This window comes from Lissotriton vulgaris, chromosome 1_1 (assembly GCF_964263255.1).
Source record: "Lissotriton vulgaris chromosome 1_1, aLisVul1.2, whole genome shotgun sequence".
Taxonomy (NCBI): Eukaryota; Metazoa; Chordata; class Amphibia; order Caudata; family Salamandridae; genus Lissotriton; species Lissotriton vulgaris.
This window is the reverse complement of record NC_141685.1, coordinates 1,654,953,729-1,654,980,021: the sequence shown is the minus strand read 5'-3', so window position 1 is coordinate 1,654,980,021 and position 26,293 is coordinate 1,654,953,729. Positions and strand designations below refer to the sequence as shown.

General features: G+C 45.3%; 1 protein-coding gene across 1 annotated transcript in view; it reads left to right on the top strand.

The window, feature by feature from the left end:
* SND1 (staphylococcal nuclease and tudor domain containing 1) overlaps positions 1-26,293 on the top strand; it is a 2,099,018-nt gene that overhangs the window by 106,148 nt on the left and 1,966,577 nt on the right. Inside the window, exons 4-7 of the mRNA XM_086918876.1 lie at positions 15,909-15,987; positions 18,340-18,500; positions 19,557-19,648; positions 26,055-26,213. Of these exons, the coding sequence (XP_086775002.1) occupies positions 15,909-15,987; positions 18,340-18,500; positions 19,557-19,648; positions 26,055-26,213 (491 nt within the window). The remainder of the gene's footprint in view (positions 1-15,908; positions 15,988-18,339; positions 18,501-19,556; positions 19,649-26,054; positions 26,214-26,293) is intronic.

Genomic DNA, 26,293 nt, shown 5'->3' with positions numbered 1-26,293 from the left:
CTCCGGTCGTGTGTCAAGGAGTATTGCGTGGATCCAATCCGGCTATGCCTCCCCGCTCATGCGGCTCCAGTCTTGACCCATCCACTGCCAGCCACACGCCTCAGGCCGGCGGGGGTCCCCTACACCACCACCCAACGCTCCGGGTTGGTCTACCGGTACACCAGCAGCAGGCCTCAGCTCCTCCGCCTCTCATCCATTCACTTGGGGCCCCTAGAGACACTTACTGTGCTCACCTCGCCTCCGCCACCACAGCTTACGGGCGCCCCAGATCCCAGGCACCACCTCCAGGGAGATCTCAAGGGGTCCACCGGCCAGGAGTCCAGGCAAGCCCGACCGCTCCAGGTCTTGGAGACCGAGCAGGATCTCGCCCCGGGGGCCGCAGCGCCGTCTGTCTTGCCGCTTCTCCGCCCAGGCTTCCGTCACGCACCACCACAGGCAGCCGGGGACCTCCAAACTCGAGGCCCCTGCTTCTAGATCTCCGCGCAGGCCGCAGTCTCCCTTCAGTGCTCCTGCAGCGCCTGCAGCCACGCCTTTGTTGTAGGGCACGGCCACGCTCCCACTCTCCACTCCGCTACCGGTCAAGACCCTAGAGCGCAGGCCACACCGCCGCAACAGCCAGCCAACTCCGGGAGCTCCCGGCTGGGGATCACCAAAATCGAGGCCCCGGCTGTCCACACTGGGACTAGGCCCCGAATCGCTGTCACTGCTATCGCCGCGGGTCCGGGAGCCCAGATCTCAGCACCGGAGGGCACCCCCCGCCGATCGCCACCTCAACCGCAAGTGTGGGTTAGAATGCGGGTCCGGGGGCCAGGATAAATTGTCGGATTAGGATCGGGCTGGTGGGAGCTCTAGCAGGCTGCGTCCATCTTCGCCCACGAAGCCACGCCCCCCCTCCACTTCAATTCTTCATGCCTTTCTTAACCCATAAACCTCACAGGCACATTTTTCTTACTTCCCTTTAAGCCACTGCATACGTTACTATTCCTCTCTGCAAGACGTGTTTGAGCTGCCTTTTATTTGTAATTTATACTGGACCACGTTTCCTGCACCTCAACCTGGCATGCCCTGGCTGCTCAACTTCCTGCCCGTGTCCAAGGCGCCCACATGCTTTATAATAGCAGAGTCTTCCTTCCCTCTTACTCTTCCGCTCCGGATTTCCTGGGATGCCCAGAGTTCTTTCGCCTGAACAAGGAGTACCACTATAGTTAACTATTTGGTACTGTCCACGCTTTCTGTCTGGGAAGCACACATCCCAATTATCTCCTCTTCATCTATCCATTTCTCATGGCCGCTGACCATTTGTTTCAACTGACAAGTCACATTAGTTGCATGTAAAATGTGTTTAATTGGAAGTCGGTGATGCCAAAATGTAGCCAAGTCATACATATACTAACCTTCTCAGTAGAATGATCGACTGACTCGACATTGACTGTTCGTTAAATCTCACAATCTTCTTGGAAATGTAGCCTGTGCGTTTCGTTGTCCAGGAAATGAGCTTTAGTTTAGGTGCTCACTGCATCCGATCAAAACTCAAATGACGTTTGCATGAATACTGGGCGCAGTCTGACCATAAACCGTGTGTCTGCAGTGGAGAATGCGGGCCTGCAAGCAACTGCATATGAAACTGGGTTTAGTGGGACAAGCATGATAATGGCTAGCATACCTCATTACTGAATTGCTGTCCAAAACCAAGGGGCATATGTTGCTTTTGGAATTGAACTAAAACGGTGCTAGTAGTCCGTTTGTCAAAGCTCTGACCACAGCAAGCCCAGCCCAGCCTTTGCTGTCCGCTGATGCATATAACCTGCTTGAGACCTATATGCTGCAGGTAGGTAGTTCATCCACATTCATATTGCTGCTTCAGAACATGGCCCCGGTAATGGGAAATGAAATTGAAAATCCATGGTAACTCAATTACCGTGATCTGCAGTAATCCCATGCTTTACATGGAAGTGTACCAAAATGTCAATACCCTGCCACATCAATGAGAAATATGAACGTGAAGGCCTCGGACTGGAGACGCACTGCACTGAGCTAACAAAGTTCACTCCATTCGGCCACTGGCATGGGTGTGTTGCAAATTTACAGCGGGAGAGATACCAGGCATGGGCAAGTTTGATATATACCTGTTAAATTGTTTGGATTTATACTCTCGTTTTAATGTTGCTTCCCATTTTACATTTCTCATGAATTCATCAGTGTAGAGGATTCGGTGTAGAAATGTTTTGGTGACTTTTCTATTGAGGTCATTAGTTTCTGGTTGAGTTGGGCTTACGATTTTCAGGCAGAGGTGGCTGTCGGGAGCTATCCCTGTTACAGCAGAGTCCTGCTGGTGCTGGAGGCTGTCGCACAAGGTCCAATTGAAGGCCACCTTTTGCTGCGTCAGTGTTAGTCTGAGTAAGCTACTACACTGCTGCAGCTCAACCGATGCTATACAGCAGAAAAGGTGCTTTAGTGAGATATGAGCAGCACTCTTGAAGTTTTTTTCCTATGTGCAAATTTGATTGAGAAATTATTTGTACGAATTGGTGATTGTAATGCATATGGTCGTATCTGAGCGAACTAATGAAGATGCAGTTTACACGACTTAAGGTGGGTTGGAGGTGTTATTAGTTGTCACATTTTCGTGCAAGACTCCATTTGAATAGACTGGATGGATTTTCTGATGTGCTGCTCATCTTGCTGCTCTGCTCAGTCCCTTCTCCCAATCAGAACCGCTGCAAGTCTTCTCTACTCAGTTTGCACAGAGCACAGTCTGCTGGGAAGTAAATGCTGATTGTGTTGAAAAGCGTGTATTGCGAGTGAAACTTTCCACTGTGTACCCTGTGTATATATATCATTTTTAACGATTTCCGCGAAGTTGCGATGTAGGCCTGCAGAAGAACAATTCTATGACTTTTTGTTTGAGAAGCGTTTCATATTATATTGTGTATCTCCAAAATGCTGTTGCTAAGGAAGCCAGCAGAATATTTTCTTTTGCCTTAAACTGGTTTGTGCGAAGTTTTGATTATTACAAAGCTGCTTTTGATTTTCCAATGCGACCTAACGATGACCATGGCATGCTGAATCTGCCGTTCTGCTACCTGTTTATACATTAAAAACACTAGTTTTTAGGTTATGGGGTGACTTCTAATTTTCCTCCAGAGACTGCCAGATTATTTTGAGACTTTCTCCTCCCTTAGAATGCCCTCAGTACTCGTTAGGAGTTTGACTCTTAGAATCTGGAGAGATTTAACCCCTTCAATAGGGATTTTGCTATGGTTTTGTGTTCTGTGTCTGAGCTTTCATGACAAACTAGGCGTTTTTCTGTATTTATATTAGCAATTCTGATCTAAATCTTTAAACAAATTCTTGATCCAGAACTCAGTTGATTGGTCCCAGTTCTTATAGGAGTTTTACTCTGCTAATTAGTGAGCCTAATATTGGGGAGGGTGGTGTCTCAGGCTGCTAGATCGATGAGAATTATGGAGCCAGATTACATGAAGGAAAAATTGGGGTGAATACAAATATTGGGATTCAATAAATTATTGGGGTTGGTCTTCCCCAAAGTTATAAGATTGTCAGTTGTTTGCGGGAGCAGTTTCTGACTAGTTCAGAATTTTGGTGAATCAAGACTGCAACTGTTCTGATCTGGAGCACCCAACCGCCCATCAGATATTGATTGCATTCTGAGTCCTGATTACCCCACAGCCCATGTGAGACTTTGCATTGAAGCTCTCTTAAATGCTGGCGCCTGCCTCACCTCTGCCAGCAGTCATACCTTCACCATCTGTTTTAACATGCCCCCTGCCACAAGTATAAAATCCTCACCTGGTGATTGTGCTATACCCTACAAGGCCATTCAATCACTCACCTTAACTGACTGCCACCTGCAGAGCCGGAACAGAAACCATTTTAATATTTCATTGGTACTTGTAAATGTGGTGAAAGCTGTCTGAAAATCCTGCCATCAGACGTCTGGTTATGAAGTAGATAGCTGATGAATTCAGTTGCCTTTATTTCTTCCAGTTCCACTAGACTTTGATGAATCACTGCATTAATGGTACTTGTCCTATTAAGAAATTAATCTACCGTCGGCTCGGTTCTCCACCCAGTCCCAATAAATGTCTGGGTTTGAAAACTCGAGCTTGAAGTAAAGGATTATTACTTGTTATGTTGGTTCCGTTTATGCTTACCAAAAATACCCAGGGTCCAATGGAATAAGGAATGTACTTGGTTAATATGTGTGGGTCTTTTAGAATGTGTTTTTGTGCAACCAGTGATCTATAAATCGCCTGTTCACAGCAGGTGCTGGTTTCTATATAGATCCTTGTTTTGTGCCACAGGTTGTCAAGTTTGTTGGAAACAAGACGTACTTTTCTGTTTTTGCTTATTCTTGTACAAGTTCAAGTTAAAACATTTTTATTCGAATTCGAAGAATTCATCAAAGCAAATCATAATTTTACATATTATTCTTATACAATAGTTGTATTTATCAGCAGTGCATAAAACATAGAATTATAAATGGGTAACGTTTTTCACCCAGGGGTAGTGAGTGACATCAAATAGATGTTCAACGTCTGGTGACAGACGGGGATTTGAGGCATATCATACATCAATCATATCCTATCATATCACTGCACAGCTGCAATGCTCAACCAAGAACTCCCCTCTAGAATCCAGATTCAGTCGACTCTGCAATACTACACCACTCTGCACCCCGACGGACACAGCCCGAGTTTGAGTGGCCCAACATCCCTAGGAGGTCTCCCAGTGATCCTGACCTGGGATCTGTTGATCCCTGACCTACCTCAAGACTCCAGACGACTCCTGCAGCCTCAACCTGCAGGGTCCCCGCGACTGGAGCTGGTAAGAAAAACCGGACACCAGAAGACACCCCTGCATCCGATGCACCACAGCCTTGGGTGGCCCAACCGACGGTGTCCAGGCTCCCACCAAGATCGCAACTTACCTCTCCAGCCAGTGGTCGCCTTCAGGAAGTCTCCCTGCATGAGCCTGCAGCATCTTTCCAAAATGTATGGTCTCAATTGGAAAGCGCAGGGTCCCCAATGTCAGTTTTGCACCCGGACGCCCAAGTGCTGCTTTTCGTTGGCCCAAGCAGTTCTGGCCTTAACTCCAGGACCTTGGCTCCCTCAACAGAGTGGCCTACTCATCAGCAGACCCTAACCTAAGCCCCATTAGCTAACATAGGGCCCCTGCATTCTGCACCCGACTGCCCCAGTACCGCTGGTAGTGTACTTTAAGTGCTCCCCCCCCCCCCTCCCCCGGACCTTGAGGAACCTTGGTCCTAACCCACCATGGCTCACCCTTGTGAGTGTAGTTCTTATCTCCAAAACCAATAAACATTTTTCTCCCATGGGAACCCATCTTATAAGATTTTGTTCCTAAAATAGTCTTAGGTGTGGAACTGCTAATTTATGGAGAAAAGTGAATTCAATTGCAAAGTATAAACATGTGTACTTACCTTGTATATAGAAATCTTAGGATGTGGTATCTAGGCATACCACCCCCAGTATTCCAAGTAATCCAAAGTAACTCAAAATTAATTTAAAGTATTTACTGATGACACAAACTGTATTTAACTATACAAACCTGTAATAATTGTAATTTCAAGCACAACTGCATTACCTTGAACAGTCTTGCATTTTGAAAGTATCTATTATTCACCTATGCCAAGTCCCTGCTTAGTTCTAAAATAAAACATAAAAATGTTTCTTTATACTTTCCGGATGGGTTTAGATTCTGTCGGAGTGTGCGCATCAGTCCTTGATTAAGTGAATACAATAAAAGCTTTACACACCCTTTGGATAAGCCTAGCTCCTCACCCACATTACCACAAAGAGAGCTGTTACTACTTAACTAATCCTCTGCTATACCCCTTTTGACTCCCTGAACTCTGTGCACACTATGCTTTGGTATAGTATATACAGATCCATCTTTCTACAGCTCTCTAAATAAGGCGTTCCAAAGGCACCTATTTCTGTTCAAATTAAAGCCTTTGACTGGCACAAGTGCCAGTAGCTATATTGCTGCAAATTGCTGTTAATCTTTATAAAGATGGCTCCCAATATTGAGCATAAAGCATCAACCATGATTACGTACCTTTTTAAAACTAACCCCATCGAACACAAATTATTGGGGTTGGCCAAGCATTGAGCAGTATCTATACAAGTAGAATATAAGCATATATGCGCTTAACTGCTGTGCCATAAATTTCAGCAAGCACGCTTTTCTCGCATGTTTTTTGTTGGTATCGGACACATCTTGATACTTTTAAAGTCCACTCTGTGCTTTGAAATAAAAAGTAATGCTATAGAATGTTTACAATTGTATTTTGTACACTGTGTAACTGAATTACTTCAGGTGCTAAAAAGAGCACAACAATACTATATATATGTGGAAACGCATGAAAATAGCATAGATAATTTTAGTTCTTTGTAGGACAAATACGAGCTGGGTTTGTAGATGTTAGGCTCACAAGTGTGTAAGGATATATATACATATTTGTAGGGTTGGAAACCGTGTGTTTGGATGTTTCTGATGCATCAATTCAGATGCATGGGGTTAAGTTCTTCCCTAGGCTGTGTCGGCACATAAAATCCCCTGACGCCTCTGAAATCTTGCACTCAAGCCAATATCCAGAAACAAGACCAATCTGTAGATCATGTAGGATTTTCAGGGCAGCTCCTTCAGTGTACTTGCAGGTAAGACCGAATTTGGCTTGAATTATCTCCTGGATTTGAAGCGAGTGAAGTCTTTTTATAAGACTCACTACCTTGGGTGGATCCTTTGTTTTGGTTCAAACCCATCCTGGGCAGTTTGTAGTCTTTTGATCTGACATATTGGGATGCCGGCATATTGACACGTACCTAGATTTTAGCAAGGGTTTACTTGGTCATCTGCAATTATCTAGTAATGTGATTGGAAGAGTATGTTAAGAAGTTTCAGTTGAAAAATTTTACTTTCACTATTCTAGTCTGTGGCTTGAGGCGGAGGCTTGCTCCTCAGATGACTCTGGTTTTATTTTAGATTTGGCTAAATTGTGTGGGAGATTGAGAGCATGGGGTTAAGTTGCCTGATGAGGTAACAAGGGCCTAGGTTGAGTATTTCAACACTTATACCATTGGATTTGATGCTATTATCACCCTTCCAGATTTCACATAACAAAGTGATAGAGCATGAATATTACACAAATGTTTCCATAAGAATTGTAAGGATTGGAAGTGGAGATTGGAAGTGGAGAACCAGTATGTTTGGAATGCTTGGTTGTAAGGGTGTTGTGCTTTCAATGAGGTCTGCGCGTGAAGTGTTGTGGTGTCGCATGAGTGACCATAGTGATGCTTATCCTGTGTGTGGTTGGAGAACTTCATGTGATGCCAACATTTTTGGCAGGTCTCTGCGTGCACTGGGTACTCGTCCTCTTTGTCACAGTGTCTTGGTTTAAGTGGGTTACTGGTGGTTGCTTGAAAGCATGGGCCTCTCCTATTGCTTTTTGGTTATGGGTGATTGTTCTACAGCCCAAACCTGTCCTGCAGTCAGGATAGATTGCTTTCTTCAGGATTGCTAAGAGGTAGAAGTATCGTCTAGGTCCACACTTATTCGAATTAGTGGTAGCCCTTTGTTTTTTTTTGTAGAACTCGGGTGTGGAGTGTTGTTCTTTTGTGATGCCACCATGCCAAATTTGGTTCTGCATTTTTCTCAGCATGGGGCAGATCTGTGCTTCCTTCCTGAACTTCAAGTGGTCTTGCATACTTCACATCTTAGCTGGCGAGGAGTTTGAGTTTCACCGTGCGCTCTGAGAATGCTATTCCACCAATAGTCTTATTCTTACATGAAAGAATAATAGTTAGGCCTTGGATAGCTCCGAAGCCAATGCACCAGGCGCATATGTCGAGCTCCTGGCAGCCCGTGTGGTGCGTGAAGCACTGGTGTTCTGTTTCCTTGCACTGAGGTGCACAGTTATCCACTTGCAATGGTGGTGTTAAGGGGGATCGAGAGCGTTACCTTTAAATACTGTAGTTGTAGACTTTTTTTGCTGTGCCCATTCCGTACAGACTGTCTTTGAAAGACAGCCTAACACTGTTAGAGCGTGCCATAGTTGTATTGGAAATCTGTTATTCCGCTTTAGTTTGGCTTTGTTGAAGTTCTGTATTAGCTTACCGCTGATCCGCGATGGAGTGCAATTCTAACCGGTGTGCAAATTCTGCCCAAAACCACAGACCTCGAGCGAGAGACATGTTTGCTGCGAGTCATCGCCATCTAGCGGTATTTTTCAAATGTGCACGCTTGCGTTTTCTTCAGTAGCTTCAGACAGCGTATATATAACCACTGCCCAACATTTCATTGATGCTGGCGTTTCTCTGCACAAAAAGCCCGTGGGAAATACCAGCGAACAATGCTGTTGTGAATTTTTCAGCATGAACATTTTGCAAGGTTGAGTTCGAAAAATCGTGTGTATTTGGTGTTGCTTAAAAAAAATAACGTTCCTAGTTATTTTTGTAATGTCACGCTTCCAGTAAAATGTGTAAGTCCGATGACATTTTTGTTAAACGGGGCGTCTACAATGGAGCTCTTCAGCACACAATTGATGACTTAAAAAAATCCACAAGCTCCCATCTACCATGACATGAACCAGGCATGGAGTGGAGCTCGGCCCTGATTACAGGGCTTTAGGACTACCACTGTTTGCACACGTGACACTACAGCACGCGCCACAGCTCTGCGGTGGATGCCGGATTCTGGGAGTGGACACTGCAGTCCTGCGCCAAGCTTCGCCTTCTGACACGTCTTGTGTGAGCTTGTCTTTTCCAACTCGGACTCTGCGTTCAAGCTGCGGTCCTTGATCTGCTTGGTTGCTCGTAGGAGCAAGTCTGACAGCATGATGTATAATGTACACCGTACGTTACAGCGGCACCTGCTGTTTCAACAGAGCACTGTTCCTTAGATCGATGCCTCGGTGTTATTAGAGATGTTGGTGTTAAGATGCGCAGCAGTAGGGGCAGCTCGTGCGTTGTTCACAGGCTCACAGCCAGTACATCTTGCATCAAACCGTGCCTTACACGAATATTTCTTAATTTAGAATGTACGGTACCGTGAGATGGAAGGCATGTAGTCCTGGGTCGGACTCGGGAACAAAAAAGTGTCCGGGAACCAAAATTAAAGTTCCCTCCATTTGCGAAAGAAGTGACCAATGTTTGCCTATCTGGCCACTTTTGAACGTGTAAAGACACGCTGCATGGGCATTTTGTAAGGTGTGGGAGACTGTGTATTTGTGTGTTTGCAGCAAGCATTTTTGTAGTAACATCAGGGAAATCGGCGTTACAAACCCAGCCTACTTGGCCATTAAACAGGCACACAACCAGGTAAAATAATCACCCCACGTCCTGATCAGTCAGAGCAGCCCATCAGGCACTGCGTGCTTTCCCATAGGCCATTCCGACCCTGATTCAGTGTGCTGCTGTAGAGTGCAGCTGAAACTTGCACTTAAGCCATGTATCTTTCATAACAAGTCCTTGGTTTAAGACCTAGTGTATCACTTTTTGGAGAACAGCACGGAGAGCTACACCTCTCTCCATTCCTGTCGAAATACTCTCTTGCTAGTCCTGGGCTTACTGTGCCACTAGATTCAAGCGAGCCAGGCTGATGCAGGGTGAAACCCCGAAACCGGTCCTAGGATGCTTGTTTCTGGCTTGGCAGTTCGGGCTGGAGTGTTCCAATGAGGAGCAGGGTCAAGACTGATTTGCTTATGGCTGGATCTAAACTGGGGTGTCATGGTGATCAAAATATTGATGGATTTAACCAGCTCTCTTGACCAGGGGTGACTGCTTGATACGTTCTGCATTCCGTCCATTTGTGTGTCTTTTGCTCTCTTGATAGCAGCAACCCATAATGTGGTCACTCAGACCATTGCCACAGCTACTTGAAAGTACAATCCGCCTTAGTATTAGACTTGCCGGTAGTCCGTCATTCCTGTTGTTCCTACTGCAGGCCTTTTACCCTAGCTAACGAGGAGGGTTGGGACAAGGCCCCCTTTGCCAGTGAGTGCATGTGCCTCTGCACTAACCTGCTACTTGCGGTACCTCATAGTTGATCGATTTGAAAATGTTATACTGTGCAGTGAACTATGTGGCAGATTGGTCAGCTTGCATTGAGCATTCTCCAGATAGAGCTGTGTTGTCTGTAAACATAGGGATTGCTTGCTGAGTAATGAATCGTCATTGTTTCACCAGTAAAAGCTAATCCACTTTCTTAGCCGGGCTCTGCTTTTTTTTTTCTTCCCTCTAACTTGTAGGCTCTGTTTAAAGTGTCTTGTTTGGTGACAGTTGCTCATACTACCGACTCATACAGGCGCACACTTGCTAGATCCCTTCCTGACGAATATCTCCACCAATATTTCAATGCTCCAACCTAGGCCTATGGCCTGGACCAATCATCATTTGATCGAAACTCATATTACCACTTTTATTCCTCCCCCTAGAAACAACACCCCTGATATTTTCAAACGTCCCTGGAGCAACTTGAATTTAGAGCACCATCTTCTGATGAAGCACCATCCTCAACCCCCTATTGAAGTTTCCCTTGGCTATGATAGCTTCTGTGAGTGGATAAATCACTCACTAGATATTCTTATACCGGCCAGGTGGAGTAAGACTAGATCAAGTCCCTCTAGCCCTTGGTACGACGAATCCCTTAAGACGCTTAAATCTTCCTGTAAAAAAGCGGAACGTGCATGGCGCAAAACTTATGACGCTGACCTCAAGTCGGCCTATAGGGCCTGCACCAGAGTGTACCATCAGGCCATATGCACAGCCAGGGCTGCCTTCTATTCTCAGGAGATAAAGAACAGTACGAATCCTACCAAGGTTATCTTTAGGGTATGCAAGGACCTCACAAGTAAAAAGACTGCCACTACTACTCTTGAAGCTTCCTTGGCACATTGTGAGGATTTGGCCTCGTTCTTTGTTGAAAAGGTGGAGGCCATTTACAGGTCATTCTCTCAGTCCCCCATCAGTGAGAATATTATCGCACCAATGGTCCCTAAACCACTGTTAATCATTCCCAGTCCCACTCTAGACGAGTTCAAAGCCTTGACGATAAAAGTCAAATCCGGTTCACCGGATGACCCTATGAGACCCACACAATTTCGGGAACTCGCCGAGTGCTGCTACCCGGCCATGCATAGTCTTATCGATCTCTCCTTTAACACCGGCAGTGTTCCCACTGCATGGAAGCAGGCTACTATCATCCCTATTCTTAAAAAGCCCTCCCTTGACACTACAAAATCAGAACACTATCGGCCTATCTCCCTTCTCCCTTGGCTAGCAAAATTAGCAGAAGCGCATGCTAATCACACTCTATCATCTCACTTGCAGGAAGCTAACATACTGGACAACTCCCAGAATGGGTTCCGAGCGGGCCACAGTACCGAGACCGCTCTCTTGGTTGTGGTGGAGCACATCAGGAAGATGCTGGACCAGGGTCAGATGGCGGCACTGATCCTATTGGATCTCAGTGCCGCCTTCGACACGGTTTCCCATCAGATCCTTATGCATCGTCTTGTGGAAGCAGGAGTTGGAGAGGTAGCACTTGAGTGGTTCCGATCCTTTCTCACGGATCGAACCTTCAAAGCATCTACACCACCCTATGTCTCCGCCCCTCGCCCCATTCGTCAGGGTGTCCCGCAGGGTTCGGCCCTCAGCCCTACCCTATTTAATTTGTATGTTCAGCCGCTGGCGGAGGTAGCCCACAGTTATGGTCTCACCATAGTGTCATACGCCGATGGCACGCAGCTGGCGGTGGCACTTAATGGTGATTCCAACATGGATGCCCCTACCTTTCAGTCAGCTCTTAAAGCTGTGGCAGGCTGGATGGCGAATAATCGACTCCAACTCAATGCCTCTAAGACCGAGGTCATCATTTTTGGTAGGGAAAGTGGGCTATGGGGAGACCAATGGTGGCCATCCGAGTTGGGCCCTGTTCCCACTCCCGTAGCTGAAGTTAGAAATCTCGGGGTGTGGCTCGACGACAAACTTTCCTTCACTCCCCACACTAAACGTGTAGCCGGTACATGTTTTGGTGCCCTGCAGTGCCTCCGACCTATCTTCAAATTTTTTGATGCGGACACCAGACAGATCATAGTCCAAACTTTGGTTCTCACCAGATTGGACTATGCCAGCTCTCTGTTTTCGGGCGTGAATTGGGCAGAACTAGCTCTCCTTCAGCGGGTTCAAAATGCGGCGGCCAGGATGCTGGTCGGCCTTCCGAAGTTCGTCTCTGCTCGTCGAACCATTAAAGATCTCCACTGGTTACCTGTAGGTCAAAGAATTAAGTTTAAAGCTCTCTGCTTAACCTTTAAAATTCTTAAGTTAGCCTCCCCTCCTATCCTCTCGCAGACAATCCTTCACTATGCCCCTTCCAGAGCCCTTCGATCCTCAGGGTTAAATCTAGCCATTGTTCCACGTTTAAGAAAAGCTAGAATGGGTGGACGTTCTTTTTCAGTGTTGGCGGCAGCTCTCTGGAACTCTTTGCCTGCCCCACTCCGTTCCATCCCTGACCTGCTCCCTTTTAGGAAGGCATAAAAAACCTTCCTATTTTCCGCAGTTTAGTCCCATTCCTGTCTGGTTACCTCTGCTGTGTTGTGTTCCACCATCTCCTAAAGCGCCGGGACGCCTCCTGGCTGCGGCATCTGCGCGCTATATAAAATAAAATAACATAACATAACATGATCTCCACTGCATCTTCTGGGTCAGATCACATTTATTTTTAGCAGTTTTTACGTCACATTTGTGTACAAAAATTGTGGTCCTACCATGTGTGGTGTTTTGTAGATACCGGTAACATATTTAAGTCCGCATTTACTTATAGGTTATCTGTGTGGGTTGGCGAGCACAATGCTTCGGAAATATCATTTGTATCAATGCATGTTAAATCTGCGCCCTTTGGCTGCCCGGGGGGGGGGGGGGGGCAGGCTACTTCCTTAGTCTAAAGGTAGACAGTAGAGTGATCATTAATGGATCCTTGAGTTGGCGACTTATCCTTCACCATGCCCAGCTGCACATGTAAAATGGCCAAATGTATATATTCTCTTTGAGAAAAAAAGATAAGGGCCTGTTGCCTTGGGGTGTCTCAGGATCTGCTGATGAATGTGAATCATTTGTCTACCAAGTTCCTTATTGATGGAGCATTTGGCTTTTGGTCGACCAGTTTCCTCAATCTAATGACTTTTATAGGCTTTATGAACTCCTATCTAGATATGACGTCAAAAATGTTTTGCTGTCTGTGTGCTGTAGTTGGTGATGAATTGTATTTAAGTGGCAAGGTGGGTAGAAGGAGAAAATATTTTTTTTCAAAATGACACAGAAGCCTTCATCTTGCATATCCATTCAAGGACGAGGCGAATAGACATTTTCCGTATCATCAAGCAGCTCTTATCCCAAAATGTTTTATGTAGGGAAGGCTTCTTGTGCAGGAAGTGGCATAAGAAAAGAATCCTTTGCGTATGTATGGACCAGCTAAACACTTATACGCTGCATCATCTTTGATAGGGGCTTCTGCTGGCCCGCTCCTCCGTCCCAGTATCTGTCTGACCTATATCCTTTGGGCAGCTTTCTTCTCTTCAGTGCCTCATCAGTTACCCCCTGCTGACTTCAGAGTCCAGCTCTGCAGGTGCTGGCCACGGTTGTAGCCCAGCGCTAACCATTTGCTGGACTTTCCAGGCTAGCATTCACGTTTTTAGTATGTCTATTTATTCCAGACCGAAGACTCTGGAAGGGCAATGCAAGAAAAGTGACCCATCTTGAATGCTGGCTTTCCTTTACAAGACTCCCTAATGGTATTCAAACCTGGCCCCAGACAAGCATAGCAACCCTTTGCAGTCTGAAGAGCAGTATACTGTCTGTAGTGCTTATAATGTGTATTAAAGGATAAAGATTGTGTAGATTAAAAAGCAGGACATTTTTCTTCAAATTGATTTTTTTTAGGTTTTACATGATGTTTTGAAAAGTTTTTTTAAAGGATAGTTCCCCACGGAAAGCCCTTACTGATGTGGTAATTGAAGCCAACCATGGTTTCTCTAAAGGGGCTGGCACCTTCCAACCAAGCCTTCTGGTGTCTGGGCACCCAGTAAAATCTATGTGCAGGCAGGGTCTGACATAACATGATTGCAATCGAAGACGGTAGGTTCTGTACTAAATATGCTATCTGTATGCACTGCCATTTCCAGGAAAGCTTACTTCCCAAGAAGTATTTTGTAACACACTACGCCAATGAGAGACTTCAAACTCATTACAGCTAGCAGCACAGAGCATTATAAGTCTTAAAAAGTAAGATATGGTCGAGCCGGTGTGGCATAAAATAAGAAGCTATATTGCAGGTCTCTAAAATCTGTGATCCAGACCCTAGTACACAATGTTGTGCGTTAACCTAAAAATATTAAACTTTTAAGTATCAATATGTGCAAATTAAATCGGTTTAAGCCAACGAGTTGGGAGTGTCATGGTTTAATGAAGGAACATTACAATTTCTGTAGGATTTCATGCTACTCTACATGGAGCTGGTGAGCCCAAGTCATCCTTTGCACCCTTCTATACACCATGCTTGTCCATAATGCTTCTCCACACGTCAGACGCTGCACATTTTTAGCATCATTGTTAAGCTGGACTGCAAAGCTGGCTTAACCACTCCACTACAGTGGGCAGATGCCTATGGAGTCTACATTAGACCACTTCCATGTGTGTTGCAAAGTATTTTTTTGCGCTGCATTAAGAAGCACTCTGTTTATTTTATTCTACACAGATGTTACCTCCATGGATGCTGCTCACTAATGAACGCAGGCTTTTTTTGCCATCTTGTCTTATCGGGAGATGCAAATTAAACCATACGTCTCCCATTTAATACCTACTAGCATAGCAGTGCATTTGTACTTTGTGCTGACAGTCCACCAAAGTTAATTTTTGGAGGCATAGTGATACATGGCTATTTTTTTTTAGGGGGGGGGGGGAGCAAATATGAATTTGTCACTGCATGTTCGTACATTGTGTAGCTATTTGTTCCGTATGTTGATTAATGTCTTTCCTGTACCATATTAATGTTTTTGTTTCGTGTTGGTGAGGATTAAGTAGCCTACAACAGTTTCCATTTTAAATTCGGAATGACTATTTTTTGTGATTTGGTTAAAAGGAATTTGAAACAAGTACCAGTTTGGTACATTGGATTTTCCACAACAGTCCCATTGGTTAATATTTTGTTGAGCACAGCTATTCGATTGCTAGTTTTTTCGATCCTTTGCCTTATGAATTGTTAGACCAGTGTGTGTGAGGAGAATGAGCACACTAAAGATCGCAGAGTTTCCAAAGTGGAATCTTCTCCACACTGCCTTCCTATGGATTTCAAAACTGCAGTGACTAGGGTGGCAGCCGTGCATCCTTTGTCAAATAAAGTGCAGTGGCCTGAAGTGTCTTATGATCCCTCTGCCATGTTGCCATATATCAAGGCTGCCTATTCTTGAATAGACCTCATGAGTCTTTTATCCACCACCCACTCTTCATGTCTGTCTCAGGCTTGCATGTTCTTTTCCATTCCTGCGTTCTCCCCTTGTCATTGTTTCTCTTTCCCCTCGTTTCTCCCTTTTCTCACTCTTGCTCTGGGTCGGTCCATTGGTGACATGTATGTTGCCATCCCTTAAGAGTGCTGGTGTCCACCTCCTCTAACCACCAGCATCAATGTAGCTCTGAGTGTGCTTCACGTAGTGCCTTTATGTCCCCAGATCGCAGCACAGAGTGCATCAGAAATGTATTTGGAGTGTTCCAATTGGGGCCATGTCTGTTTGCAGAGCATGTAGTTCGCAGGCAGGGTTGCATCACCAGGAGCTTGGCTTTCTCACTGAAGTTATTTGTTTTGCTATTTTACAGACACTACAGGGGAAAATATCGCAGAATCCCTTGTGGCAGAAGGTTTGGCCACACGAAGAGAAGGCATGAGAGTTTCATCGTATGTATTCCATGGTTTACTTCATTTACATTGTCTGTGTGGGTTTATTTGTCTTTTCACCTGTTTTTGTGATGAGCGGAGGGAGGCACAAGGAAGTCAATCGGGCATGATGGCGCAACTAGATGACCTGGGGTCCCGTTTTTTATCTACAGTGTGCTGCTTCTTGTAGGGAAAGTATTGAAAATCTGAATAGTTTCAGCCTCTTCACTAGGCAAGACATAGGTGTTCTTTTGATTGCCTAGTGCAGTCTACAAGCGCTTGTGGAGAAGTGTGGCTCAATGAGTGGAGAAGTGTGGCTCAATGGTTAGAGCGGCAGACCCTGACTCAGAGGTCAGCCCGGGACCAGGGTTCAATTCCCGCCTCGGCGGGTCTTGGGCTCAAATTCCACAGACCTGATACATCTCGCCTCGGTGCCTATTCCAATCATGGAGTCCCACTCTGCAACTCTGGGAAATAGCTTGCTTAATCTCCACAACGGCCCCCACAACGCTAAGGATGCCTGGCCTCCACCTTGGGGGTGCCCAGGAGTGGACGCCTCACAGGGAAAGCCAGGATGGGTTCCACAGCGGTATTCGTACAAGCGCCTTGAGACCCTTGCAGGGTGAGTAGTGCGCTATACAAGTATCAAATTACATTCAATTTACATTTAGATTAGGTCACTGGGAGACCAAGGATAAAATGGTCATGGAGTAACCACAGTCCTGTCCTCCAGCCTCCAGGGCTACTTAACTGGTGAGCCGATAAACTATTTGGCATCATGTGGATGTGGGCCCTTAATGAGTGCCTACTTGCACCTTTCAGGAGTACCACATTAGCCAGATGCTTGTTGTTGAGTGTGCAGATGTACTGAATCCTTGAAACCACCTAAACTGTTTTGGTATTTTGAAGCAGATATAAACTAATCTCCTAGCATCCTCAATCTTATGCACATCGGTGTTGCCTTTTTACAATGGTACTTGTGTGAGACCAGTGCTCCCGCAGTGACTGGAGCAGTTCCGTGTGTAAATAGATGTAACATAAATATTGCCTTAGAAAATCTAAACCTGTGTTCATTTGGTAAATCCTACCAAGCTCATTTGCCACCGAATGTAGGACATTTCAAAATCCCGTCAAAGGCTAAGTTGGAGCAAGTTTTTCATTGTGGGTTCCTGTGTCTCTCAACATGTATGTAGTGAAATAATTGTGTAGGGTAGTAATGTTAACAATGGTTATTTTTCAGTAGCAAAAGCATATTTTGCACACTGGAGCAGCCAGAAGATAAAGCTGCTCAAACATGAACACAATGGAGAAACTACTAAGTTCTTGCTGCTTCTTAATTTCATTAACCACCCTTGACCCCCCCTTTATTTGATCACTACATTGATGAGGGGTGCACCTTGCTACAAGAACTACTTTCAGTCTTTTGCATAGTTACTCTCCCCAACCCGTGAAGAAGTAATAGACCATCGTCCCACGGGTCTGTGCTTTAGTACCTCTGTTCAATCAGAGTACTTTATTATTTTTTTTTTTTTGCTGTAGTGTGCATCAGCAGCTCGATGCATCAATACATTGCTTGACAAATTGCTGCATCTAGGAGAAAAGCTGGCATTTTATAACCTTCCACGAGGGACTGGCCTTCAGGCGGCGTCACTGTAGTTAACTGCACCTACTAGTAGAAGAGATAGATAACAAATGGCTTCCCTTAGCATTTTAGGTATATGTACACCCTTCCCGTAAGCTCCTTAGGACGCTACCATTTCTGGCGGTTACTTGTGACCACAGAAAGAGCACGGACACATCTCGGCTTGGCATCGTGAAGGAATAACCAAACGCTGGTGAACTGGCTGTGGCTAGATAATCATCCATAATCCTTAGTCCGTGCAACTGAATGTTATTAAAGTTCAAGCCGAATAAAAATCCTTGTTAAGGCAAAAGGCAAATTCAAGCATGCCGGTAGGTCCATTAAACGAGATTGAAACAACTTTGCTGATGTGGCCTGGCTTTGTCCTCGATGGCTGCACCCTTTCCAGATTGTCAGGATAACCACCGCCTACTAAATGAGGGCTGTCTAGGGCTATTGTATGTAAATGTATCCTGTGAGTATCCGGACTATCCTGCACTTCTCCTTCCCTCATAGTCCAGCACAAACTTTGGGCAGTCCTGAGTAATTCACTGTTGTTCAACACCGAGGGGGTTATATTAAAGGTGCGCACAATAAGAGTCCACTGATTTAACATTTCAATTCAAGGTTTCTCTGGAACCACACAGAGGAACTTCGAACTTAAATCTGTCAATGACTGTTTCTTTCCAAACTGCCTCCTCTAGAGTGTAACGCTTCTGCCTTTTAGTAAGTATAGTTTATTTCCCTTGCAGGCCGGAGCTGAACAGACTCTCCGAGCTCGAAGACCAGGCCAAGGTTGCAAAGAAAGGATTATGGAGCGAAGGAACCGGATCTCAAACCATTCGAGAACTTAAATACATCATTGAAAACCCCAGACACTTCGTAGATTCTATGCACCAGAAGCCAGTCAATGGTGAGTATGTGGTGCCGCCTAAAGGCTGGGCGAGTTTTAGCACAGCCTTTGCTCTGCCATTCTAATACCCCATGGTTACATATTGGCAATCCAATGTTATTGTTTGTTTTTGTTTTAGTATGTGATTTCCCAATACTAGGAAGCAGTCTGGTTGAAGTGTTCCTAATCTACCCTCTCTTCCCATTGTTTGAAGCATGGCCTCCATGCTCGCACTAATCTGAGTCCTACTGCTAAGTGTTGGAGTGCGCTGTGGTTGTAGTACGTGCCTGGTGGTCACCTGTTAAGATTCTCTGCAGCTTCTGCAAGATCTGCAGAGACCAAACGGGTCTTAAATGGAATAAAACGCTTCCCAGAGTGTCTGCATTGCTGCCTAAATCATTCAAAGAGCTCTCACCAATGGAGCCTGCTGTTTACCTCTCCAGGAATCTGTCCCCGGGGTATGCATGACGTATGACCAGAGGTGGAATGATTGCTCACTGTGTCCAGAGGTCGAATTACACCTGTGTGGGGTCCAGCAAGGCTGACACTGGTCTGTGGTTGCTTGCGTTCAGAGTGGGCTTGACCAGGCATTGCAAGTAGGACTCTTTGAGCAGTGCCGGGTTTCAGTCTTCAGCGGCAGCGGGCAAACATCAGTGGAGTGGAACACAGCCAAAGCGGAATTATGAGTGGCAGAGATTAATAAAATAATTTAACCCGTGACTTATTTTGCTTTGAGCTGCCTAAGATCACAATACGTGGCAGCTGCCAGAATGGGTTCAATCCAAAAGCTGCCGCTTTAAGCACTTGTATGGTAAGATGGTTCTGAGGCTTTAATGAGGCAGCCTTCTTCTTTTTTCTCTTTGAGTGGAAGGTGCTGACTGAATGGTTTGTATAGTATTGGTGGGTAGGTATGCATCAGAAACCATCTTAAACTCTTGAAGCGGACTTGATAGTAACCCTGCAGCCTTTACAGCACGTGTTGCATACTCCCCTTGCAGAGGAATGTTGCGCCCTTGTAAGGGGTTCTGAGACATTGTTCATGGTTGCGATTACATTGGTTTTCCTTTGTGCTCCTAGCAATCATCGAGCATGTTCGAGATGGCAGTGTGGTGCGAGCCTTGCTTCTTCCGGATTACTATCTGGTGACCGTCATGCTGTCTGGCATTAAGGTGAGTCTTTTCAAGGCGATTAAAACATGTTGCCCTACTTTCATATGCATTTTTAGAAGACTGCCCCGAAGGAGGCTTTAACAACTTCTCTTCTTATCCATACTATGACATTGTAGTTCGTTAGGTTGTGTTTCTGCTTGCATGGCTTATTATTGAAAAGTCCTTTGAAGCTCTTGGACAGTGTTGGCAGCTTAAAGAAAGTGGCCATCTATCTGTTGTGGGGGTTCTTGCACGAAACTCATTGCCTCCCTCTGCACAAATCTAATCAAAACAATGTAAAAAACAAATGCATCTCTTTTTGCTCCCATCATTTGCAGAGTAGTGAATCTTCCAGAAACACTCGAGCTAACCTTTTTCAATCGCACTGTGCAAAGAACACCCACCTTTGCTTTTAATATATGTTCAATGTCCTCTGCACCAGAAAAGTATGTCGTACTGTCAGTGTCCACAAGCTTGCATGGGACAGTATCCAAATGTTCCTCTGGCTTGGGACACTTCAGTGTAGCTGGTCTCAAGATGTCTTGTTTTCGATCACTTATTCTATCTTGCTTATCAAGATACAAAAAACGTTATTGCTCGTCGAATTGACTCTCTTCAGCCGGGGCCCTCAAGTGGCTCACCCCTCGGGGCCTTAAGTTCAATCTGCACCAGAGGATGCCCTGCTTGTGATGGAACGAACTCCTTTCTGTTTCTGCCCGAGCTGCCATGCAAAATACTCCCAGACCGATTTCCATCCGGTCTATAACCTTTGTCACCTGAACACAGGGAGGAGAGTTGCGAGGTCTGTCTATCTTTACGCTCCGAAAAGACTCTTAGAAACTGTCCGGCACGTCAATGCGAAATGTAGCGGAGCAGTATTGAATATGCTCCCGACATCAAAGATGTCGAGGATGAGGAGGAAGTACTCCCCGGACCATCCGCAGTGGAGGAAGAGGCATTCTCTGTTGAGGGCAGTTCCCTGCTCAAAATGGGGATGCAGGACATTTTGCCAACTCAACAATCTGTGAGTATGTTGTCCCTTGTCCCTCAGCCCCGTCTCGATCAACCTAAGAAACGTTTGGTCCCTACCGACCAAAATGCCCTCACCAGCACTACCTTTGGGCCATGGTCTGCACTGAAAGACTGATTCAGATGCCCCGCCCTCTGCACCGAAACACCACACCACACCTTCGCATTGTTCACCTCTACACAGTCTCCTTTAGATACCGAGCCGACCAGCCCATCTTCGGCTCTGACCGGACCATTGGCCCCGAAACACACACCTCTGCTTTGAAGCAGGCTCCGAAATCTGTTCCTGGCTAGCCCGTGGAACCTATTTTAAACAAATTACAAGAAAAACGGAATGCTTGCCTAAAGCAGATACACATCCCGCCCCACACAGGGTGCATTCATGCCAGACTGTCGGTTCCAACACAACTGCCATTGAAGAGGCAACTCTGCCTTGAAGAGGCTTCTGATATACCGGTCCTGGCCAAACAGAAAAAGAAGGCGGACAAGGCCACCAGTCCTTTACTGTCTCCACCACTGTGTCCGCCTTTACTCCTTCACTCCTTCCTCCTCCACCACATTCACCTTCTCCAACACGCTCAGATGGGGATCCCTTAGACATAACCCCTCAAGGGTGGGCATGGGGATGACACTTTTAGTACACCACCACCCCCAACTGATCCCTGGACCGCATATAATTTAGACCCTCGAGGGGACACCGATCCACACCTATACCACCCTCGTCTATCTCCTCCTGATGATTCCACAGCTTACCAGGAGCTTATTGGTGGAGCTGCTACTGTTCATGAGGTCGGGTAACACAAGGAAACTCTGGAAGAAGACTTCCTTTTTTAAACACTCTTCTGCATACAGGGTCACCCAAAACCTACCTATGCTTTTGGGTATGTTATGTCATGCAGAAGACCCCTTTAAAGACCCTGCTGTAGCCAAAATCATTCCTCCCAGGGTGGATACAAAATATAAAGCCTCGCTATTCGACCCCATCTACATCGGCGGATAGATTCCTCCTGACTCGCTTGTTACCAACACTCCCAAGCAAGCTAATTCCCAAGCTGCACGTGATGCACCACCTTCTAACAAGAGGATCTAGTGCTGCACTCATCGCTGTCTGCAGTGGTGGAGCACAAACAACCTGTTTAAAGGGCGTCCTTTCATCAACACTGTTCTCCACATCATCCCGACAATGGACACATCACTGAAAGCTGGGGGTGCTCATTTACAGAATCTCACTGTCCCGAGTGTCCACATCCACTACTTATAGCTTTAAGATATACACGCAGTGTTAAAAGCATTCACACCTCACCTGATCGGCAAGGTTGTCTTAATCCGACAGACAACATGACAACTATGTATTATTTACAGACATGGATGTACACATATTCCCTACAGTTATAACTTCTATCTCGGACCATTTGGCGTTGGGCTTTAAATCACAACGTTCATCTGTTAGTGAAACTCCACTCTTACTTCCACAAGTGGGGATTTCCACAAATAGATCTGCTTGCAATTGTGGACAACGAAGAATGCCCAAACTTTGTCTCTAGGTCCCCATACCCACTATCCAAAGACAATGCTTTATTGATGAACTGGTCGGGGATATTTGCCTACACTTTTCTACCTTTCCCTCTTCAGATTTTGGTTCAGGAGCTCAGGCAAACGTCTCTCATACGAGTGGTTCCCATAGGTCCCGACATCCCCGGTTCACAACACTACTCACTTCCACATAATAAGCTTCCCCACGATCTGGAACTACTCACTCAAACCCATGGAGAAATCAGGCACCCAAATCCCAAGGAACTCAACCTAGCAATTTGGCCCCTGAGGTCATAGAATTTGGTTATCTCAATCTACCACCGGAATGTCTGAACATTTTCAAAGAAGCTCACTCTATGCAGGTAAATGGAAAGGATTTATCTGTTACTGTCATAAGAGCATCAATCCATTTAATGCTACAGTACAAAACATGGTTTGTTACCTGTTGCATCTTAAGCTCTCTCGTCTTTCATTCATCTCCATTCGCTTCTATCTGGCTGCATTGGCTGCCTAGCTGCAAAATAGACTACACTTGTCTTTGTTCAAAGTACCAGTCATCAAGCCTATATGGAAGGTATTAAGAGTGATTCCACCCTGGGTTCCACCTGCACCTACCTGAAATCTTAACATTATTCTCACAAGACTTATGGGTACTCTATTTGAACCACTACATACCTGCTCCCTTCAATATCTATCTTGGGAGGTCTCTTTTTGTATTGCTATTACTTCACTCAAATGTGCTAGTTGGCTCCAGGCACTAACCTTAGAAAAGCCTTTCTTCCAGCTCCACAGATAGTGCTGCTTCGCACCAACCCAAAATTCCTTTTAAAGGTGGTCTCTCTTTTCCACCTTAATCAGTTGACTTGCCGGTGTTCTTTTCTCAACCCGACTCATTTGCAGACAGGACTCTCCATACATTAGATGTTAAGAGAACCCCTATGTATTACATTGACAGAACTGAAGACTTTTGCAAAACGGAACAACTTTGTTTTTTCTCCCTCTCTTGAAGGAAAGCCTATATCCAAATCAAGCAGTGCAAGATGGATAGTTGAATGCATTCAGACATGTTACATTATAGCGAAAAGGAATTCATGTGCACCCCCTAGTGTACACTGATCACAAGATAGGGGCTTCTATGGCTTTCCTTCGCAGTATCCCACTAGCTGATATGTGCAAAGCATCTACATAGTCTACACCACACACTTTCACTAAACATAGTGTGGATGTTCTAGCACACCCAACAAGCAAATGTAGGTCAAGTTATGCTAAGTACACTCTTTAAAACAACTGCAATACCCACAGGTTAAGCACAGCTTTGGAGGGCACTGCTTTGTAGTCTATGTAAAGCATGTTTATCTACAGCCACACATACCTCGAACGGATTGTTACTTACCCTGCAAGCATCTGTTCTTGGCATTTAATGCTGTAGATACACATGCGCTCACCCTCCTCCTAATGCAACTGGGGCTGTTGCAGTTCCTTTACCTTTTCATATTCAAAGACATCTCTTTACTCACAATTACTTTACGTTCCATTCTCACTTACCTGCGGGAAAACAACCTAACAATGGAGTTGAAGTCTGGGCGCATTGTCTCCAAGAAGAGTTGCTGCTCTACCGCGTAACTCGAAAAACCTCTTAGAAGAAAAACAACTTGCACCCATGTGGGCCCAACTCTAGATGGCAATAGTGTGCAAAGCATGTGGTTCTACAGTACTACATGCCAAGAACAGATGATTACAGGGTGTTTAACAATCTTTTTCACACAACCGGGGCCATCGGTGTAAATACTTTGAGTGATTTATAAAGACTATGAGGCAGTGGGGTTCAGAAGATAATCAATCTGGCATTCTTCTATGGGTTTTTTACACTGATTTTTCACAACGTCCCACTCTGTATTGTTTGATAAGGATAGACTATTTTGGTTTCCAGGATTTTTCTTGGTTTTCTTTTCCTTGTAGGCGTATACTGGTTGAAATGTCTAGCAAGGCTCATGCTAGATTTTCCAGCTAGTCTAATAAAATAAATGTACTAATTTTTCTTAATGAGACTAGTGCATAATACTTAATAGATGGTAATCCTGAACATCTACTATGAATGACTCTCCTTGAACCTTCGTTGACCCCCCCCCCCCCTCCCAGCTGTAATGTTAAGCCTATATACAAATACCCCGGCTAATCTCCTGTTTTCACATTGACTCATGTTATTACTGAATAGTGTCCTCACCATTCTTTACTTCCTTCTCTGTTCTGCAAATGCTCTACAGTAACTGTTACAGAGCAGTGAGTTACTGAGCAGGAGACTGGGTATGTCTTTGATGATCCAGCTGGGAGGATAACGGACAGTGTACAATGACGTAGTGATTGTGAACTACCATCAATATCTAATTGAACAAACTGCCAGTGTTTTGTAAAGAGAGCAGGTATCCATTGCTGTGGCCGGCTAAAATGTATGTTTATTTTGCTGAACCCCTAAAGTTCTGTTGCTATAACTCCTAGGAATCAAAGCTAGTACCCTTAATACATACTCTAGGAACTACCCAGGTACTTCTTGTATATTGGCAAAAATATGGTCCGAAGACTCAAGACTCTTGCGGGGTCCCTCAAGGATCCTCGTTAAGTCCGACGCTTTTTAACATTTATGTCGCGGACTTGGCGAGGGTCATCAAATCTTATGGGATGCGTTTAACCACCTACGCAGATGACACCCAGCTTGTGCTGGCGGTGCATAAGAACGGCCCAGTGGTAGCAGCTAAGCTTCAGGAGGGGTTACTGGACATACATTCATGGATGCACAGTAACTGTTTGAAGCTTAATGCGGAGAAAACGGAGGTGATGACCTTTGGTAATATCTCTCCAGAGTGGTCCCCGACATGGTGGCCCAGTCAGATGGGCCCTCCCCCGGTTCCAGCCGCCAAGGTTAGGAATTTAGGAGTGATTTTTGATAGCAAGTTATCCTTCGGATATCATGTTAACAAGGTGGTCTCTGCGGCGTTCTTCATGCTGAAAAAGATAAAAAAACTTCTGCCGTATTTACCAGCATCAGCAGGAAAAACACTGATTACTACCTTAGTGTTTTCCAAGCTTGATTATGGAAATGCTCTCTTTTTCAACACGCATAAATGCATCCTGAACAAGCTTCAATCTGTCCAAAATATGGCAGCACGGATACTGCTCAACATACCCAGACGCCATTCCACTTCGGCAGCCATACGTCAGCTCCACTGGCTAAGAGTGGAGAGCAGGATCAAATTCAAAGCTTTGTGCATTGCCTATAAGGCCATCCATCAGACTGGACCGAAGTTCCTAAATGAGGCATTTCAGGTGTACATTCCTAAAAAGAACCTACGATCAGCAGCAAGCTATCAATTGTCTGTACCCCGCACAAGAACGGCAACATGGGGTGACAGACGATTTTTGGTAGCAACTCCAATATTGTGGAACTCACTCCCCTTAGACATTAAAACTGCGCCAACCCTGATTAGCTTCCGCAAGGCTCTGAAGACCTGGCTCTTCAATCAATAATATTATTAATATTAACCATCTGGCAAAAAGAGCTTATAGCGTCTTTCTTATAATATCGTGTCCTGACCACTGTATCTTGGAGTATCTCATTGCGCCTAGACACCTCAGGGTAGTAGTTGCGCATTAAAAATTCCATAAATAAATAAATAAATAAATAAATAAATAAATAAGTGCTTCAAGCATGCATACTTATCTGCTATGTTTATGCTTGTACTAAGCTTTATTGTATGCTTAGCGGATCTTGTAATGAGTGTATCCTTTTTGTATAGTTCTAGTTCAAAGACCAACATTTTGCATTGCAAGTTTCACTAATGCTCGCCTACCTTCTGATTCAACCTTGCAGTGCCCAACTTTCAAGAGGGAAGCAGATGGCACGGAAACACCTGAACCTTTTGCAGCAGAGGCCAAATTTTTTACTGAGTCACGCTTGCTGCAGAGGGACGTCCAGATTGTCCTGGAAAGCTGCCATAACCAGAATGTGCTGGGGACCATTCTTCACCCGGTAAGTGCTTTGAAGATCAGAACTTGAGAATCCCTTTGAGCTTTTCGTATCCCTTTGTGAGCTTTTCTGAACCTGAGCGA